General features: G+C 38.9%; 1 protein-coding gene across 8 annotated transcripts in view; it reads right to left on the reverse strand.

The window, feature by feature from the left end:
- The window catches only part of Fndc3a (fibronectin type III domain containing 3a), a 177,454-nt gene that overhangs the window by 57,562 nt on the left and 97,723 nt on the right, over nt 1–22,169 (reverse strand). For 7 of the 8 annotated variants that reach the window (XM_006252298.5, NM_001412039.1, XM_006252297.4 and 4 more), the window contains one exon: nt 8,063–8,139. In XM_006252298.5, coding sequence (XP_006252360.1) covers nt 8,063–8,139 — 77 coding nt within the window. Of the gene's footprint in view, nt 1–8,062; nt 8,140–11,908; nt 12,527–22,169 lie in introns of those variants that run through there. The other variant, XM_006252301.5, reaches the window with a different exon arrangement.

Here is a 22,169-nt window from a genome sequence, read left to right on the forward strand (position 1 = left end):
GACAGACAGGAATGCCTAAAAGGTATAAAATTTTTAATCTCAAAATTAGGAATCTGTCTACACCGAATAGTTAATAATATATCCAGCACTTCAGAAAAACAGAAAAATTATTATACAAAAGTGCTCATTTAAAAACAAATCCTTTTATATTTAAGGATAGCAAGTCTTGTATTTGATAAGTATAACATGTATGTGGAGACAAATCAACCTGAGACACTTTCTATTGAAGTGTGATAGGATTTCTCCACAACACTGGACTGGAATACCAAATGATTTCATTGCTTATATGTAATATATTTAGTATATATATATATATATATATTATAAATACATATATAATATATATATATATTACACAACACATGGTATTTCTATGTACTGCTGAGTCTGTACTGTATCCTCCTCCCAATGAAATGCCTCAAATCTTCAGCAAGTGTACAGCACACGGAAGCAGCTGTATGTGGAACCCAACTTGAAGGGAGTATGGAGTGGCATATACCCTTTTCAGCCTCAGTCCTAAAAGAACACACATTAGCAGATCTTGAAACAGACTCTGAGTAAAGTAGACTCCAATGTCTGCCATAACAGCACTCCATGTTATCCTTCTCATTCCTAATTCCTAGAAGACAACTCACCCTGAAAGGATTTTCAGTTCTCAGTACTGTTCCAATTATCTTCCCTTGTGTGTCTTTGTGTGGTATGCATGTGCACATATGTACGGGTGAAGGTATATGTGCAAGTATGTGTCTTTGTAGAGACCTGAGGTTAATGTCAGGGATCTTAATTATTCTTCTACCTTATTATTTTGAGGCAGAGTTTCTTAATCAAATGCAAAGCTTGCTGACCACCCAGTCCTATTAGCCAGCCTCCCCTGCTTCTGCATTCCCAGGCATTCATGTAGTTCATTCCTACTGCTTCTGAGGCAAGTGTCCATGAGTCATCTCCACAGCAGTCGACCTTTACACTCTAGCTGCAGTGAGGATGGCCTTGATGATGGCTTGTCATTCTGTATCTTGTCCTTCTGTTGAGATCATTTTCCTTTTCATTTTGTTTCCTCTTAATCTATAAACAGGTGAATTCTATCTATCCATCCAAATCCAGATATAAAATTATCTCTTCCATTAAAAAATATTTTTGAGCAAAACAAAGAAATGGACAATTTAAGAGAATTCTGTGCAGCATGGTGATTTAGCCTAGAGTTTTGTAATCCAGAGCTCATTCGTGCCCTCTAGAGAACATTTAGTTGTGTTTGGAGACATTTTGGGGTCTTAGTGGAGTATAGATGTCAGGAATGCTGCTAATTGTCTTATAACACAGGGTATGAACCAAGAGTAAAAATTACCCGGAGAAAATGTCTACAGAAACAGGTCTAGAAATCTTAATACAAGCCTCTATTTGATAGGATTATTCTGGCTGCTAAATTGAGAACAGAGACATGAAGGACAAAAGTGAGGAAACTTCTGAAAGCCACCACTTGTCACCTAGGCAAAAGCTGATGTTGGGCTACTGTGGGCTACATGGGTAGGTCAGGGTGCAGGCAGGAGGGGTTTAGAAGTGGCCAACAGGTGCATGTATTTAAAGGCATGAAGTTAGCTGATGATTTCATGTGGGAAGAAAGGATAAGACTGTGCTCACTAACTGTGACGAGCAAGGCTACACAGAGAAAGTGAAGAGTTTATGGGGTTTAGCATTCAGAGTTTTAAAAAGGATTCAAGGGTAAGAATTTAATAAATTTCTAAGACATCTAATTGGAAATGTTTAGCAGACCAGTAAGAACCAGTTTGCACTTCCAGAAAGATCAAAAGACAGCCTACGTGCCAGGAAGCAACCACAATTCCTTTGTGGAGTTTAGAAGTTTTTTTTAAAATTTGGCAAGGGGGAAGGCTCAACCTGTAAAAAGATAATAGGTCAGGTAGATGGATAATAAGAATTGACCAATGATTTATCTAATGGGTTATAAAACTGTGACTCCACGAAAACAGTTTTGGGAAATTCAGAGGGAAAACTGGCTGGGGTGGGTTTAAAGAGGAAGTAGAGAGAATTAGACCTCACAGCACGATTTCAGAAGTCTTGCAAAAGGGAATAGAGAAACGGGGTTATGGCTGCTAAGAACAGTGGACTGGAGACATTTTTTTTTTTACTGTTCATTGCAAATTATTTAATTCTTACAATAATACTGTAAATTAGATACTATTATCTCCATTTTAGATGGAAAAATCCAGGCATAGAGATGTCAAATAAACTGCCCAGGACCATACAGGTAGCAGTGTGCAGGAACTCATGTTAGAATCCAGGCAGTTTGACTCCTAACTCCATATCCTTACTAACACAGTGGACAAGCTGAGGAGAGTGGAGAGTTATTACTAAGTTGGTTCGCAGCTTTAGTTTTGATCAGTGTTGAGGAGTTCTGTGGATGATGGAATATTGAACATATTTGATGTCACTGAGTTCTACACCTAAAAATTTAACAATTTAATAAAATATGTGCTGTGTGTTTTTTTTTTTTTTTGTTTTTGTTTTTTTGTTTTTGTTTTTTTAACCACAATTACAAAAGCAAAACTGTTAACAGCAGAAATGTCACTGGGAAACATGAACCAAACCAAACCAAACCAATCCAAACCAAACAAACCAACACAGAAGCAACAAAGATCTGGACCAGAACCAAAAGAGCACAGACCACTTCAGCACTTCAATAATGATTTAGGAGGCTATAACTTGAGAGTTAGGTCCAGACACCTCAAAGCTCCCTTAGGTCTCCAGAGGTCCAGCTGCTAAGAAATAGCTAGCATGTAGACACTCAATGTCACATCAGCGGGTCCTCTGGCGGTAAGGAGTAAAGTAAAAGCAGTAAGGTAAGTTAGATTGCCAATAAAAATTAGAGTACAGATAACCAATTCATTAACTACACATAGCACCTAATCTTAATTAGGCAAAGCCTTATTTCTTCCATTGAAAGCAGAAAGGTTGTGCTCAGTATTTGGCATTTTATACTGTAGTTTGTGCTTTCCTGGCCTCAGTGACCAGTCAATCTATTTTGTTTTTCTTATTACCAGTACTGGTACTAGATTTAAAAAAAAAAAATGATGTGTATGATTAGTTCATGTCTCCTTTTCACTCATCACCACACTGACTCTTAGGTGACTTCCTCCAATCTTTGCTTCCCCCCAAGGCTTGACAAGCTCCCCATCTTGAAGTTTTAAATAATAAATACTAGTACCTGTGCACCCTGCCAGGAAATCCTTATTTCCTGACACCCAAGTGCTTGTACAGGAACGAGCATGCGTAAACACACACACACACACACACACACACACACTCGTGTGCGCATGTGAGTCCTCACACAGCCTCCACCCTCTTGTCCTCATGTGAACTCCTGTAAATTTTCTTCTAGTCTTTCCATACGCCTTCTCTTCCCATCCGGCTGCTTTCCAAAGACAGCATTGGGATCCGCTAGGATGCAGAAGCTTTCAAGAGTGTACTGATTCGCCACTAGCTGCTGACATAAAGCAAGCACAGCTTAAAAGAGCAACTTGAGACTTATAATTAAGCTAACATGGGTCTTTCCCCTGCTTTATAAATCTGCACTCCTACAGGAGCCCTCTCATCTGAAAACACCACCTCCACGGCACTAAAACAAACGAAAAGACGAATGGCTAAGGTGGGGGTAGTGGGGGGTGGGGTGGCTAGCCTTGAACCTGGTCACTCCATTTCTACCTTTCAAGCCCTGAATTAGTTATGAGCTACCATGTCTGGCTCAAGAAGACCATAAGCATGTGGAAGTCAGTGGCTGACGTGAGAGGTCTTCCTTAACACATGGATGCCCAGTCTATTTCCTAAGGTAAATTCTTTCACTAAAGCCAGTGTTCTCCAATTCTGTTGGTCTAGTCACTCAGCTTGTGTTGGGCATTTTCTTTCTATCTTCAAATGCTGGATTCATACCTTCCCCCTCCTGATTATTTTTTTATGAAAGTGTTAGGGGACTTAATTGCCACCCATATTTGATGATGTCATCCAGGAGTTACAGTGAGGTATTTCATAAACTTTTCAGTAAGTCATTAACTTCATTACTAAAATATTAAGTTATTCTATGTTGCAATGCAAGGCTCGTAAGAAATAAGTTCTTATCTGTCAGTGGGTTGCAGTTTCTTCTGCTCTTGTCACTATTTGCTTTGTTAAACTTTACAATTCTTTTATTTTGTTCCCCTTTTGATATCTTAACTTCTCTGGTAAATATTTCAGTCTCTCACAGCCTTCCCTTTCTTGTTAAGGAACACTAACAGCTCATTATTATACCCAATAGAAAGGATAAGCTCAGAGCTTATCAATAAGAAAGGTATATATACACACACACACACACACACACACACACACACACACACACACACATTCATAGTCTTGGTTTACAGACCACAAAGTATCTTTTCTAAACAGCCTGCCTGGTTTGAAGCTTTCGTCCTGCCTTTTAAGGCAAACATACTAGAAATCTAACAACTGAGGTTGCTCACAGTATAAAATGCTAAAAGGAGAATAGACAGTGGTTATTAATATTTATACCACTTCATTTCTGCCAAACCAAACAACCTGCATTTTCTTATATCCATACGTGTGCCTCGATCTTTCCTTCTACTCCTGGCTTCTTGTTGTGCCAGCATTATGCTCATGGGTCAGGTTTTGGACAATGTGACAAGCGTAGATTGTTGCCTCTATATAGGTGAGGGCAGACACAAGATAGGGCAAGGCCTGTGATTGGGCAGTGAAAAAGTAAGGTGGAGACAAGAGTTTTTGTAAGGCTAGAGAAAGGGAAAGAACCAAGATGGAGGCAGAGAAAGAAGACCAAGATCCATGTGGCCTAAATGGCCAGAGGTAGTTATGAATAATCTTAAGGGATAGGTTTTTATAGGTCAATTTGACTTATCTAGGTGGGCTGTTTTTATCATTATCAACTGGCTCTGAGTTTATTGTGTGGACGTTTTGTGGAATGTAAATTTACTTAGATAACTCCGACTGCTAAGTTACAAGCTTATTGAGTATTGATTTTAACGGGTTGCTGGGAGTTGATACTATAACCATTAGGGGGCAGGTGCTGTGAATCTGAGCAGAGTTCTTCTGCAGAAAGCCAGAGCTGTGGCTGCTGCAGGGACAGAGAATAGCTAGAGGGAGTGTGGCATGGTGCCCTAGAACTGGCTAAGATGAATAGAGCCTGCTAACATAAGGCCTGATGACGCCAGCTAGCGAAGGTCTGTGGTTATTTCAAATATTTACTGCAACAGTCAAGTGCTTAGCTGTGAGTGCAATGTGGATTTTATTAACGTTTTCTAGTATTAGAAATCATGTGTCATTGAACTGAGGTATGCTAACTGCAGGTAATGAGAACCTGAGCATATAGTCTTACTGTATACTTAGAAAATTTCAAAAGACTGTATTTTTGTCTTTGGATTATCTCATATATATATATATATATATATATATATATATATATATATATATATATTTCAAACTAATAAATTTTCTAGAGGCAATCTTGAGTTTTTAAATTAAGAGAATAGTAATAAATTCACTAGCTTCCCACAATCCTTCCACGAAGATTATTATTAAAATTCATCAATTTATTTGACAAATATTTGTGGGATACCTACTACATCTGAGTACAAGAATATAAAATTAACTAAAAGGGAGCTCCTATCTCCTTAGTTTCTCCCTGTCTAGGAAGTTAGCACCTCAATCTAGAGATGATGGGCTGACTTCTAAGTATTTACTCCATTAGCTGTTTGGCATTGAGGGTAGAGTGACTGGAGTCCCTAAGTAAGTTGGGTAACCTTGGCCTCACTCTCTCTTTGTATTCAGTTCTACTAGACTCGCACTGCTCCTCGGCATGGGATAGACCTCCAGCTTAGGTCATCTGCAATGGCCGTTTCTGTTCTAGAATCAGTTTGCAGCCCATAAAGGCAAGGCGAATGCCTACCTTTCTGTAGACTCTGCTTACCACCTTCCCCATGGCTTGCTCTGCCACACTGTAATGGAGCACTGCCCAACTCAGCTCTAGTCGCTTCTGCTTTTCCTCTACTGTAACAGACCCATCTGTCCACTGATTATCATTTTTGTTTGCTTCTTCCTAAAAAAAACCAACTTTGTAATCTTTAGAGGGAGGCAGAGTCTTGTCTCTCTCATTCTCAAGGATGACTGATGCATCCCACTACACATCTGTGGAGCACTGCTGTGTATAAGAACTGGTAAACATTATCTTCCTCAGGAAGAAAATTAATCAACAGACTGATAAACACAGCTATATCAATAAAGGTGACTAAGGGCCTGAAAACTCTGCTTCTACATTCATGATAGACTGAAATGAGAAGGTTGAGAGTTGTCATAAAAACAGAAAGTGTTGTAAGACAACAGAATAGGACTGGCACAGGGATTCATTCCTCGAATTCCAGTACTAGGAAGCAGAGTCAAGAGGATCATGAACTTAAGGCCAGTCTAGCTACATAGTGAGAACCTATCAAAGGATAAGCCAAAACAAGCCCCAAATAAACAACCACTACCACAAACTAAATTCAAACCACCAACACCTCTACAAGAATACCCTATAACTGGAATAATGGTCCCACTCATCCTTATGTGAACAGCATGGAACACAGTTTGGCAATGATAATACTCAGTAAATGTTTGAACTGAATTATGCTTGAGAGCGGTTTCCATATAAATGAACAAAGTTCTGAGGAAGAGCAACAGAGCAGAAGAAATAATAGACATGATGCCAACAAAATCTGGAGTAAATCACATTAATGCTTTCCTACGTTTCAAGGTCAGGGATCAGGCACAGGTCTGGAATACGGCAGTGAGCAAGTCAGGTAAACCTGTATGTAGAATGGGAGCTACAGTAAATGAAGGGCTCAATGTGCTTAAGTAGTGTCAGTGACCAGAGCCTACTCTACAAAGATTACAGGGTATTTAAATACACAGCCTCGTGTCTTCATCACATCACAAGGAGGGTACACGGAGTCAAGGAAGTTGATATGCCCAAAACCCAACAACCAGCAAAGGTTTGAGATAAAAGATCCAGGTTTCCTGACTATTTCAGGCAATGTCTATCCTCCATACTAATTTCTTCTGTCATAGAGGTATGTTTCATAATCTAAACAAGAATCTACCACAATAGCCTACCAATATTCTGCTATCCTCAGGGAGAAAGACATGGTCTGAAGAGTACCTAAATGCAGATTTGCTCTCTAGCAGAGAATGTAAGTGTCCCTAACAGGAAATTGCTGCAGCCAGCACTGAACAGAAGGAATTGCAGTAGTGGACAACGCTAACGTCTCAGTTCTACCATTTAATTCCATTTGCCTGTATTTCCAACCGAGCTACACTTAATTCTTTAGATTGGCAATTCACATGAGGTTAGGAGACAGAGGGCACTGAGCTCAGTCTCAGGGCTGTAGGGAATGGCTACAGTGAGGACAGCAATGATATCCCCCAGTCCTCAGGGTTGCAGAAGGGCTTCAGGGTGGATTACAGTCGTCTCCTCAGTCTCAGGCCTGCAGGCTTAAGTGCTCTTCTCTGGGAGGCAGGTATAGTGTCACACACATGCCATCCACACTCTCAGGAGGCAGGAGGACTGTAAGTCTGAGGTCAGCCTGGGCTATAAGGAGACATGGAAACAAATCCTATTTGCCACACTGTGTCCACATGATTACTGGAGTACCTGAAGGTCTTCTCTCCTGCCTTACTTAAGTCAATCATCTAAAGAGCTATGTGTAGGCAACTTAGCTATACAATGTGCATATTCAAAGAGATAAGACACTAAAACCTCTCTTGGAGTTTAGTGCCCAAAGGTAACTCTGAGTGCTGAATAGTACCAATGTATTCTTCCCTCCTTTCCAAATATAGTAAATATTTGAAATGGACTTATAGAAGATACTGCTTTGGAGAATATCCAGATCTTTAACAGCATATTTTCACCAGAATCAATGTCAAGGAGAGTAACATTATCTACCTGTTTATCTACATACACACATATCTACATCTATACATACATATAAAGAAATACACACAAAAAGCATACCTGTGGGGCATATCCAGGAGGCACATAAATAGGAGGCACGGAACCATTTGGGGACATCATTGGAACCTGAGCAGGACCTGAATGGGTTACAGAAATGATGCAATAATCCATCAGCGCTTAGCAAGGTGAGGCGGACAACAGCATGACTATTTCACCTAAGCTAAACATGAAGCCAACAGTGGCTGTGATTTTATTCCATGGAAAGAATGAAGATTACCGAGTTTTTATATACCATTACTCTATGTTTTATGTAAAATTTAATATGTTATATATGATAACATAAGTTTTTATGTAACATTTACTTTATGAAGAGTATGCATTATCGTTAAGTACATCTACATTTCCCACACTTGCTCAGTTCTTATACTTATGAGTAACATGTAAAACCTTAAAACTAGTCAGTTTACAATCTCCAATCATTCACTGTACAAATACCCCATGTGACTCCAATGATTGTGCAAGTAGGAAAATCAAACTGAACTTTGTATTTAAAAACAACCAGGGGCTGGGGATTTAGCTCAGTGGTAGAGCGCTTACCTAGGAAGCGCAAGGCCCTGGGTTCGGTCCCCAGCTCCGAAAAAAAAGAACCAAAAAAAAAAAAAAAAAAAAAACAACCAATTAGAAATGGAGAAGGACCCCCCCACATACACAAAGGCAGAAGGGGGAGTAGTGAGGAGGAACAGTAAGGTCTTTGAAGAGTTCTGTAAGGGTAAGGACTTGTGCAGTGTAGAGTGGTCCTGTCCTTGCAGCTAAGAACACTTGAAGGAATGTACAGGGACATTGTAAACAATGTGAGCTTCACTTGCACTCTGTCTTCTACTTTTATGGTGTCACCTTTCCATATAACCTTTATAAATGTGATCTTATTCTCTCTTCACCTTTCTGAGAATAAGTATTCTTGGAAGTTTTATCCTTTCTAAAACAAAAACCTCACTTGCTATAAATAACTTTTTAGAAAAATACCTCTTTTGGATCTTTTCTCCCAATAACTTTAAACTGCAGTATTCCATATGCTCCAGTTTTTAATCTGTTGAAAGAAATCTTTTATATATATTATTATCTTTTCTAAGAAGAAAGTGTATCAGATCTGGTAAAAAAAAAGAGCCAGGGGGTAGGGGGAGGTGATCTCTTTTACATGTAGAAAATCTGCTTTTGAGGTGAATGGTACTACTGGTTAGGGCCACGTGACTGAAAAGCAAGCAGGTCCCAGCAAATCCAGATTGCAGTCTTTTTAGGGAGGGGTGAGGGGAAGTCAGAACAACCTGGCGTGATAGGGGGCTAGGAAGAAAGAGAAAGGGAAATGTTAAGATAGTGGGCTTTGAGAAGAAAAGTACTAAATCATGTCATAAGGGGAACTGAAGAGAAATGGGAGGGAGAAGTGAAAGAGAAGAAAGACAAGAGAGAAGCAGGAAGGGAGGAAACATTAAATGGAGAAAAGGGGGGAAAATAGAGTGAGGAAAAAGAACGAGAAGGAGAGCAGGGCTGAAGTAGTTACTAGAAAGCAAGCAGAGGGAGTGCAGACTTCTGCAGTATACTGAGTTACCTACACAAGTGTTAGCAACACTCTTGTCCAAAAGAAACCTGGAAAATTCGGGGAGTTGGAGTGCTCAGGCCTGGCCAGCAAGTGTTCTCTAGCTAAGTAACAGCACAGCACCAAAGCAAATTATTTTATGTGAGTGCTTTGTCTTCATATGTGCTTGTCCTGTGTCTCGTGCTTGTGAAGGTTGGAAGAGAGTGCTGGATCCCCTGGAACTGCAGTTATCTATGTCAGTGCTAAAAGCTGAACCCAGGTCCTCTGTAAGAGCAACAAGTACTTTTTAATTCTGATTCACTCTCCACCCCCCTCTAAGTATTATCTTAATCATAAGTCATGAACACTAATACTATAAGCCATGTTTTTAACATTTTTCTCTTCATAATCATTTAAACAACTATATTTAATATTACCCATTATCCAGACAGAAATGAGGCAGAGGGAACTTAAGTTTGCCCAAGTGGTACAGCAGGAATTTAAAAAGCCAACAGTTTAATTTTTCAGGATATACATCACATGAACATTGAAATGCTACTCACGGTCAGTAACTGCTACTAGTCATTAGGTCTTGCCTCTAAGGAAATTAAGGCTACCTTTGTTTTTATTTCCTTGGAAAGCATAACAGCAGAAACACAATTCTAAATTTAAGTAAACATTACCTATGAGTTTGCTAAGTAGCACTCGTGAGAGCCTCTTTAAAATCTCTACACAGAAAGGCTTCATTTCTGCTCTCTGGAGAAAGGGGAATAATTGTACACTAATAGTCATTTTTATTCATTAACTAATTCATATAAGCCAGTAAATCAGCCTTCTAAATTGTAAGATTTGACTTAGATATTAAATGACCGAGAACCAGAGATTTTGTTGACAATTGTATTTGTTTACTTAATAGAAAAAATAATGTTTACCGAGCTCTGACTATGAACTAAGCTCAGACTGCAGACTCTTTGCACCCACTGCAAAGTTTAATAAATAAAGTCATTGATGTCAGGGATTGATGAAGATGATGTGGAAATGAAAGAATGCAGACAGGCATCTTCAAAAGCAGAACTGTTCTTTAATGAAAACAACTGAACCGGTGTTTTGTTTCTCTGTGATATTAGAGCAGTAACTTCTAGGTGAGGCAGCCACAGCTCCTATCTCAGCCTCCACAATGCTAGGATTGCCACTGTACTCAGTTCACTACTTTGATAGCTGCTGAAACAATTCATTTAGTTTCACAAAAAACTCCTTTCTGATGTGATCACTTTGACTACTTAAGTAAATTTTCTAATTGGGAGGCAGAAATGCCACATGGATTTTAAAAAGGCAATTTATCAGTGCTATGTACATTATCTAAAATAATGGTGGGATATATTCAACATTGAACACACACCTGCCACACCCCCAATACATAAACAGTAAACACAAGTACTGATATTCAGATCCACAATGCTGGCAGCACCATTTTGCCTGATCTGTGTCTATAGTAACAGAACTCTAAAACCCATGAACACTTATTAACACAATGCTTATTACCTCCTAGGTGCAACAATACTTTGTAACTCAGAAAGTTCTAGAAGATTAACCACAAACTGTCTTAAATTTGTGTGCAGCAAAGCAGACTGTGTCTAGGGAAGATAGGAGTACACAACATGTACAACTGGCACAAGAAAGCTGTACCTGAACAAATGTAGGTACACCTAACAGCTCCTTCAGAATTGACAAGCTTTAGGCAAATTTTACCCCAAAGCACAGAGAGATTGCATTACTATTAAGGGTCGACTTCTTATTTTAAAAAATCTGCAAAAGAGGGTACAATTCTATTTGTCATTTGCCTTAAATTCGAGAAACTCCCCACCCAAATTCTTAAAAGTACCATCAATAATTTATACCTAATTTATTTTACCCAACACAAACCAAACCTATTGTTTCCTTGTTAATCTTCATTTATATTCAAGAAATTTCTTTCTTTCGTTTTTAGAAAAAAAAAACCCGAAACTACAGATTTGTCCAAGCATTTAAAATTAAATATGCAACGGGCTGCTGACTGCTGCCGTGCACAATGGCTTCCAAATTATCTGGTGCCAATTTTCAGATCAGTTTTAAAAGAGAAACACGAAAAAAAAAATCAAGAAGCCAGACAGAATGGGACATGCTGTGAAATTTATAATCACTCTAGATCATAGTCTACAATTTTCATAACCACATAACAATTTGTAGTATTTTTATAGCGAACAGATTTGACATTAAAAACACACAACACGGCTTTAGGATACAAAGCTTCCTATGTTTTAAAATAAAAGCGAATGTCCAAAAACAGCAAATCTTACCACTCATTTTGTTTCTACAGGAGCAGCAGTCAGCGAACAAGAAAATCCAACAAGGAAACGGCGTAGTACACGTTAGCAGCTTTAATTGGAGAACAGTTTCGCTTTTTTTTTCCCCTCAAAGCTGGTAAGAGGAAAAGATCCTTTGACCGAGTCACGTGACCGGTATCACGTGACCTGCAGTGAACCGGGAAAAACCGGGAGAGGAAACAGCGCAAAGCGTCTGCTTGGGTGCTACCCAAATGATTTAAAGGCTTCTTCACCCAAAACGACTTAAACGCTTCTTCAGCTGCTTCCCTGAATGAACCCGTTCTGCCTTAAGTGCCAAAGTAAACGCTAATCAAAGGAACCTGGTGGATACGCATTCGACGGAAAACCATCCTCTTTTGTGTTATTAACCCAGCCTGCTGCTGGCTTTCACATAGAAAGTTAGGGGTAAAATTAATTCCAAAGCCTTGAACCAAAATATTTGTGTATGATTTGTGAGCATTTCAGGCTTAATATTTAAGCAATGTCTGTAACACATAGTGAACTGCGCACACAATGGAAGTGAATGAGAAGTTCCTTACAGGTGGAATATATTTCAGGCTTGTTTTGTTTTCCTTGAAAGCTAATGAAGGTTTCTGCTTTTATTGTCAGTGTACTTTCTTTTTAATGATTATTTTAAAAATAGAACTTACTCTTGGCATTAAGGAAAGATTCTTAGTGGATAGTATTCTTGCTCTATAACGAATAAATACATTATTTATAAAATAAACATACCAAAAAGCAGGAAAGTGAAAACTACTATTACAAGAGGTGAAAAATATGATGCTATGTCAATTAAGATGTCATATAAATTCAGAGGAACTTTATTAATTGCTTACACACACATAAAAGTAATAGCTGGTATCTGTGACATGTAGCACAGTGGTGAAATGGCTTTGAGTACCAGATGAAAGTTATAATGAGCTCTAATACTTAACTAGCATGGCAGCGAAGTACTATTGGAATCTGTCTCCTGTGGAAAAGTTAATATGATCAACCTCAAAGCACTGTTGGGAGACTCAAGTTAGACAAGGAAGTGCCTGAAATAGAGTTTGGTGCCATACAATAACTGATCATTATTCTAAGTAAAAGTATGATCATTTGACTCTCAAAACTAATGATTACATAGTTGAGAGGGACCATCTGGAGTGTTCTACTTGTTAATGCAAGCAGCATCATTACTAGAGGCAGGAACAGCTAAGTAAGTAACTTGTTGAGGGTACACAGGCAAAGGCAGGGTTGCTTCATATGATAATCACATGTTAAGGGCAGGTGGTATTTAAAGGCCCAGTTTCTCTCCTGAAGATAAAAAATTAAACCTGACAAGACACAGTCAACTTGACTCAATTAAGGGATGTCAGACACCCCAGAGGAGAAGAGACACTTGTTCTGAGTGGAGAAGGTTAACTGTTGACCTTTTATTCCATTATGACCGAATTTCCCCTGAGGCTGTGGGATGGGCGCTTACTTCCTGGTCCTCTCTCACAGCTGCCACTCTGCCCTCTGAAGTTCTCTGAGTATTTTGACAGTGAGTTGTGTTTTTTTCTTTCTGCCCCAACACTTGCTGTCATCAAGATAATGACTTCAATGTCCAAACTCTAGATCTATGATTTCTCTGCTCCAGTACCTGCTTTGTTCTTAAAGCTGAATTTGGAGGCCCATCTTATTTCTTACAACTATAACTACATCCTGTTTCACAGCTAATCTTACCAAAATTAGTATAAAGAGACCTAATATTCCCTTTTAGATTACTAATAAAAACTTGTTATACAATATTTGATGGATAGAAAAGAAAATCATGCCAGCCATTAAGCACACTGAAGTGACCCCAGCGATGGATACTGCTGTACCTACTCTCCATCAAGCCACTCCATCAAGTACCACTCGTGCTTCTGCTCCTCTAAATGCTGCTCTCATTCTTATCCTTACAGTTTTCTAGTTGGGAAGTATATTAATGGTAGACTACTTAGCTAGCCTAACAGTGCACAAGGTACTAGGTCCCATTCCAGTACCATGAAAAGAAATACTAGAAGAAAAACAATCTAATCAACTTACTTAATTTTGACGCTTATAAACATTAGATAGTATTATCTTCTGTAACGTCATCCTCCTCATGCTAGACTTTGTCCAGGCATTGGGGGAGATTAGTAAATGAAAATGGATACATCTTACTTTTGAAGAGGTGGTTCAGGATAAAGGTGGTTGCAGTTAGCACTTGACAGCCTAAATTCAACCCCTAGTTTCCACATGGTGGACAAACACAACTGAATTCCTGCAAATCGTCCATATGCATGCCTTGGCACTTATACCCTTGTCATAAGCTTTTATCTCTGTGAAGAGACACCATGACCATAGCAACTCTTATAAAGGAAAACATTTCATTGGGAATGGTTTACAGTTTCAGAGGTTTAGTCCATCATCTTCATGGCAGGAAGAATGGCAGCATCCAGTCCGACAAATTGCTGGAGACAGAGCTAAGAATTCTTGATCCATGAGCAGGAAGGAAAGACTGTGCACACGGGCCAAGCTTGAACATCAACCCTCCTCTCGTCCTCCTCCCCACCATCCCACAGGGGCATACTTCCTCCAATAAGGCCACATGTCCTGATAGTACAACTCCCCATGACCAAGTATCCAAACACATAAATCTATGAGGGCCATTCCTATTTAAACTACAACCCCATTTAAAAAATTTTAAAATAATAAATACATAATAAATCAATCAGATTGAGATAAACCATGTATGTTTGCAAGTATGTATGCTGAAGGGACTGAAAGAGCTTGAAGGGGCTCGTGACCCCATATGAACAACAATGCCAACCAACCAGAGCTTCCAGGGACTAAGCCACTACCCAAAGACTATAACATGGACTGACCCTGGGCTCCAACCTCATTGGTAGCAATGAATATCCTAGTAAGAGCACCAGTGGAAGGGGAAGCCCTTGGTCCTGCCAAGACTGAACCCCCAGTTAATGTGATTGTTGTGGGGAGGGCTGTTATGGGGGAGGATGGGGAGGGGAAGCCCATATAGAAGGGGAGGGGGAGGGGCTAGGGGGGATGTTGGCCTGGAAACCAGGAAAGGGAATAACAATTGAAATGTAAATAAGAAATACCCAATTTAATAAAGATGGAGAAAAAAGATTGTTATAGGCATATAAAATTTTGTGGATGTAACAAACAAAAAACATTACTGTAATTATCATTGTTTTAATTCTATAGATACTTGGAATAAGTGAAAATCTGAATACAACATTGTACAAATTGCTTGTTTTCTTTATCTGGAATTACCTTTCCAATATATGTAATTTTTTTCCTATAGCCTTACCAAAATATTTTATCATTACAATGTTATTTTGAACAAATGACGGTAAATAAAAAGGAGTATTCTCTTAAAAAAAAAGAAAAATGAAAACATGTCTGAAAGTAGTAAATAATATGACAGAAGAAAAGAAGTAGAGCAGGATAAGAAGGATGGCTTAGTACAGAGAGATGCTGCCTGGCAGAGCTAAGAATTGAAATTCAAAATAGTGATCAGTCTCAGTTTCACTGAGAAGGTCGCTTTTGAGTAAAGATTTAATGTGAGAGGGTATGTGAGGAAAGATCATTTTTTCAGAGAGAAGGCAGCCAGTACCAAATGGACAGGCATGCTCAAGTTGCCTTAAAGTGCTAGAGTTACTAGAGGGAAATGGCCAGAGAGGTATTGGGGAGACAGAAAAAACATTCTCCTGGACCTTGTAAGACAATGTCAGGTTTTTGGCTTTTATTGTGAGTGAAACAAGGGATTCACTCACGGACTTTAAGACATTATCTGAATTGTATTTTTAAATAAGGATTCCTCTAACATACACATTGCTTGATGGACTATGGTACAACACTTGAAGACCCCAAGTTAAGCATTTCTATATAGCCCACCACCCAGTAATAGAAAGCACCAAAGGACTGGACCTATAAGCCCCCAAGTGGATGAAATGGGCTAGAGATAAGATGCCAAGATGTGAACATGTGACATTTAAGATGTTCCAAAGCATCAGAACATAATGCCTTAACTAATCTGAGATTCAAAGATATAGTCTGAGAGATAAATCCCACTGTCTCTGATAAATGGGCACTAATCCATGAGACTTGCTAACATCACTAAAGGAGAAATGGAGACAGACTAAACTCTAAAGGGAGATATTTCTGTAGGTCTCTTGGCCCACATCTTTCTTCAAGATACTCTTCTCTACCCAGGAAGAAAAATGCTAGGCTTAGGATTATATAATTGCTATTTTTGAAGAGCAGTGCCAAATACTTTCCCTAATATATTACTCCTTTCAGCACACATTGCGTGAGAGGTTCTATCAATGCAGTCTCACTACTACTTAGAATGCAGATTTAAAAAATTGGACAGCCTTGTTCTTATTGTACATTACTGAGTTCATGTTTTGCATCGTTTTACTTCTATATGGGTTGCCTCTTTAAGTAGTAAGACTTGAGTTTTCTCGGTACTTACTCCTTTGGGTTAAACTGGCTGTAACTATCTTATTAGTTCATGCTTTGTTTTTCATATATTTTATGAAAATGTACAAACATTTCTAATTAAGTTGGAGTAAAACATTGTTGGACACCACTGCGCGTGTCTAAAGATATTTCCATTACAAAATTATAAAATTAATCTCCTCTTGTGAACACATAATGCCAATAAAATCATTTTGTGGAAAACTTTGCTTTAGGAGAGAATGATTACCTGAGGATCCAGTCTACCAAACAAAACCAGAAGGCTTCAAAAATCATACTTCAACCAACCAAAATCAAATTTTTCCTCCAGACCACTCTACCGAGATTAGGCTAGAAACATAAAGAAACAAATTCTTCTGGAGAGGGGACTGAGCTCTGCCAACACTTTGGATTTCAGCAACTGGCAACGGCAACTAAGATCAAATCCTTAGTGACAAATCTAATTAAAATTACTGACAAATATCTGCTTCCCCTTGAAATCCTTGATTTCAATCTTCTGATCATGTCTTTTAAGTGCTTCATGGCTTGTGTTCTGTTTTTTTAGGTGTTGCTTTCCTGGAGGTTTGTTCTTGGCCAGTTTTCTACATCAACTCTCAAGATGGCCTTATTAGATATACTCATAAAGGTGTGGGATTCTGCACCTCTGCAGACTTTTCTTCTGGGCTCTAGGTGTATAATATGAAATTCACATGAAATTCAAATCAGTTGTTCTCCTTTCAGTACACACTCTACCTTCTGTATTTCCCATGGCTTTATTTTATTAGAAATTTGAGGATAACACTAGAGTTTCTTCTTCCTGCTCATCTCATACCATTAGCTGTGAAGTTCTGACAGTTTCAACCCTTCTCTCCTACTGCTGTTGCTAAGGAGTAACAAGCTAAAACTATCTCAGTATCCTCCTAGTGGGTCTTCTTGTCACCAGTCTCTTGCAATAAACACCCCTCAAATACTACTGCTAAAATGAATTAAAAACAAACCACTTGCTTTCTCCTCTGCTTAAAAGTCTTTTACTGTTTATGAAACAAAAGTCTAACCTGTTGAAATTCTACTCTATTCCTGTCAATACTGAGTGAATGATACTCTTTTAGCCATTGTAACAAAATATTTTCAAATGTCTTTAAGCATTATTTGTTATTTTATTATAATTAGTGATTGCATGCAGCAGATTTTTGTAGGGAGCAGGGGAAGTCCTGAGTGTACGTGTCATACTGTCAGGGATATAGCCATGCAAGGACCTGGACACACCAGATGCATAGGAAAAAAGGCAAGGCTTTCCTGGCTCAGGCTTAGGGGATGGTAGAACCTTTTGGGGTCTAGTAATAACTCCAGCAACTATGGAATGTCAGCTAAAAGCAGTGTATACAGAAAAGTGCCAACTGTAGCTTCCTCCTCAGGGATGACTGTGCCTATGAGTCCCTACAGAGTCCTCCTGCTAAGGTTAGCAAACTCAGTTCTCTAAACAAGCTGAGATTCCAGCAAAATGCACATGGAATCCCACCTTTTCTGTACATATGTTTGTACTTTCTTCATTCCTCTTCACCCTAGGTAGGCTAAGCCCTAAATCGTGCAGGACTTTGGAGCTGTCCCATCAAACTCCTGTAGCTATGAGACCTGAAAAGTTAAAATGTGTGTATCTTACTTTCCTTAGCTTAAAGTAGAGACAACTATTATTCTATGTTATGTGGCTATAAAAGGGCTAAATTAGGTTCACAGTATAAGCAAGGATACCCAATAAAATAGTTGTGTTTGCCTTGACAAACCTACCTGAAAATCGACTGTTTCAAAAACTGCTAGTAGTGTGTCAAAGTGTTATGACAAAGTCTATGGTGGACTCTGCTATTAATTGGAGAAAATGGTGTAATAAAATAGTTGAGGATATTATGAAAATAAAAAGCAAGTATGTTTATAAGTTTGTTGCAGTTGTCACAATCAGACAAGGATGAGAAAAAAATACATGCACACTGATGCAAAGTACATTGTATAAACTATAATGCTCTCAATTCATCTCCAATATTTATTCCTATAGGAAAATTGTTTGATGTAGATTACTAGCTTAACAAGGGTTTTAGGAAACATATATGTATCTGTATCTTCCTATTATAGCTGAAAGGTTATTCAAAACAGTGACCACATCACTAATGCTGAGCCTTTTAACTAGTAAGTCTGAGGACAGTAAGGGTGGTAGCTCAGTATAGCATCATATCTTCTTGGCAGAAGTTAGTAACACCTATGGCATACATAAAAAGCAAACAAAAAGTCTTATTTGCTCAATATCATTAATAAAGTAAGGAAGCTGGGCACGGTAGTATATTCAGGAGGCAGAGGCATGCACCTCTTTATGAATTCCAGGTAATTCTGGACTCCATAAGGAGTACCAGGCTAACCAAGACTACATAGGAAGACCTGGTCTCAACAAATAAACCAACCAATCAACACCCAGAAAAGCAATAAAAGGGCAGGGAATGAAATTCAATGCATTCTTCTTTACAATAAAATTTTACTCTGAGAATTTCATACATAAATACATTGCAGTTACATCATTTTGTCACCTCCCTCTTCCAACTCTTCCTGTGTTGTACCCCCATCCTGAATTCATAACTTTTTTATTTATAATTACATACATACACACACACACACAAATACACACACACACACACACACACACACACACACACACACACACACATGCATGGTTCCATGTGTTTAGGGTTAACTATTTAAGATTTGGAAAGCTTTCAGAGAACTTGTCCCAAGAGAAAACTCCCTCCTTCAAAAGTCACTGACTGTCTATACAGCTCTCCATTTAGGGTTGAGACTCTGTAAATTTTCCATCTACTATGGCATGTAATTAGCTGGTACCTGTGCACGGGTACCTAGTCTGTTCAGTTAGGGAGTACAGCATCCCTGTCCTGTGTAAAAGACATTAAATCTTGACCAGTCTTCTTGGTCCTTTGATTTCTACAATTCTGATCTCTCTTCTGTGATGTTCCCAAGCCTTAAGTGTAGGGTTGTATTACAGATGTATTAACTGGAGCTGGCCACACCGTGATCATTTATTTTCTACATTCGCCCCAGTGTGCATCTCTGTGTAACCTCCATCTGTTGCAAAAAGAAGTCTCTTGAGGCTGGAGTGATAGCATAGCTGTTGAGAGCACTTGACGCTCTTGCAGAGAACCTGGGTGTATTTCCTGCTACTCACATGGTGGCCTACAACCACCTGCATCTCTGGTTCCAGGGTAGTTAATGTCCTTTCTGGCCTCCGCATGCACCAAGCACGTATGTAGTATACATGTACACATGCAGGCAACCACTCAAACAGATATAAAAAATATTTTTTAAAAGAAGCTTCTCTGATGAAGAATTACATTTATCTGTAGGTATAAGGATAAATATTCAGAGTATGGTCAAATGCTATATTAATTTATGAAAATGGCAGCAACTGGGTGTCCTTTAGGACACAAGTTCTTGGCTTGGTTTATAGACCAGGCAAGAATTCCTTCCTATTGAGAGGGACTTACCTCCAATTAGAGAGCTGTGGGTTGCTCCCAAGTCTTAAGTGTCACTACTGCACCAGTAGGGATATTTTTCTGGGCCAATCCCTGTGTTTCACAGGATTTACAACTCAGTAGGGCTGTTGATTACTCTTCTCCCTTGGCAGCTTGTACAGCACTTTTGGTCCTTAACAACGCTAACCACAGGGAGAAGACTTTTAGGCCAGTACCAACTCAAGTTTTCCAAGTCCTGTGACAGAATATATGGTGTCTTCAGCAACAGGTTCTTACCTTCAAGTTCTGGGATGTTAACCATGGCAATGGCAATAGCTTATATAATTTTGAGTGTTTCTTGGATACCCCACCCTGACAGGGATCAAAATCACTAAAGGAGGTATCCCTTGTCTTCTATATCTTGTAAAAAAAAGATATCTTATAGCTTCTGTGGGGAGCATTATCACCCCACCCCATGTGGGCTAACTCTATTCAAACTCTGTGTGTGTGTGTGTGTGTGTGTGTGTGTGTGTGTGAGAGAGAGAGAGAGAGAGAGAGAGAGAGAGAGCGTAAGACACAGAGAGACAGACAGACAGACAGACAGACAGAGACAGAGACAGAGTCAGCACAGCCAGGCACATACATGTATGTATGTATGTATGCATGTATGTATGTATGTATGTATGTGTATGTATTTTAAAGTAAGTTAATATGTCAATGGCATTTTGAAAACTTCTAGCTTTATTTATTTCATCACTCTGTCTCTCCCTCTGTACTAGCCTTACTCCCCCACCCTGTTTCTACCTTTTCCCTCTGCAGAGCACTAGTGTCCACTATCCCCGTTTAGGGCTTCCTCCCATCGCAATGCCTCTTTCTACTTTTTCTGTGGCTATTCCTCAGTTATACCATCAAATCCAAAGATTAAGAACTAGGAACCACAAATACAGAAGAACGCAGCACTCACCTTTCTGGGACTGGGTTACCTCTGAGTATTTACAGTTCCATCCATTTGCCTGCAATTTCTTTTCCTTTTTTTCTTGAAACTACTTTGTTTTTATTCATTTGTCAGTTAATTCAAAGGTATTTATAAAGCCATGTTTCCAGAACATGGGTGTAGCACTCCAGTAATAAGCATAGACAGTAAGCAAGCACGTTTTTGTTTAAAGGTGAATAGACTTCACTTGTGTATGTAGAATTCATTTGCGTATGTACTACTTTTTCATTATTCATCCATCATCAGAAAGCCATCTAGGCTGCTTCCACCTTAACTATTGTGAACATACTGACAATGAACACAACTGAGCAAAAATTTCTATAGTAAAATACTTCAGTCCTCTGGGAAGTGGTATACATGGGTCATATGGAGATGTATTTTTAGGTTTATAGGGTTTTTCACACTGATTTCCATGATTACTATCCCAGTTTGCAATCCCAGCCATGGTGAATGAGCATTCCCCTGCCCCTGTATCACCAGCAGCATTTGTCAGTTGTTTTCTGGATCTTAGCTATTCTGACTGGAATAAGATAAAAATCTCAAAGTAGCTTTAATTTGCATTTCCATAACTGCTAAGGGTGTTGAACATTTTTATGTTTTAATTTAATTTTAATTTCTTTTGAGAACTCTCTGTTTAGCCTGATAGCCCATTCTTTAATTTGGCCGTTTGCTCTCCTGACTGTTTTGAATTCTTGGTGATTCTGAATAGTAAGCCTCACAGATGTATGCCTGGCAAGATTCTCTCTGCACACTTTCCTCTTCACTTCATTGATGGATCCTTTCCTGTGTGGAAGCTTTTGAGGTTTATGATGTCCCATTTATCAATTTCTTAATTCTTGAACAAAGGGAGTCCTAGTCAGAAACCCTTTTTCTCTATCTGTATTTTGGAGGTCTTACTACGTTTTCTTCTACCAGTTTCAGTGTTCAGGATTCACACTGAGGTCTTGGATCTATTTCAAGCTGATGTTTTGTACAGAATGATGATATGTAACTAATGCATTCTTTTCCATGTGGGCATCTAGTTTTCACTGCATCATTTAGTAAAGATATTGTCTTTTCTCTAGCATATATTTTTGGCAACTTTGTCAAGTATCAGATCACTTTAATTTAAGTGCATTTGAATTTGGGGTCTTGTATTCTGTTCCACTGACCTACATGTCTGATTTAGTGCCAGCACCATGATGTCATTATTCTAGCTCTGTAATACAACTTGAAATCTGGCATAGTGATCTCTCTAGCATTGTTCTTTCTGTTCAGGGCT

Source organism: Rattus norvegicus, chromosome 15 (genome assembly GCF_036323735.1).
Source record: "Rattus norvegicus strain BN/NHsdMcwi chromosome 15, GRCr8, whole genome shotgun sequence".
NCBI lineage: Eukaryota > Metazoa > Chordata > Mammalia > Rodentia > Muridae > Rattus > Rattus norvegicus.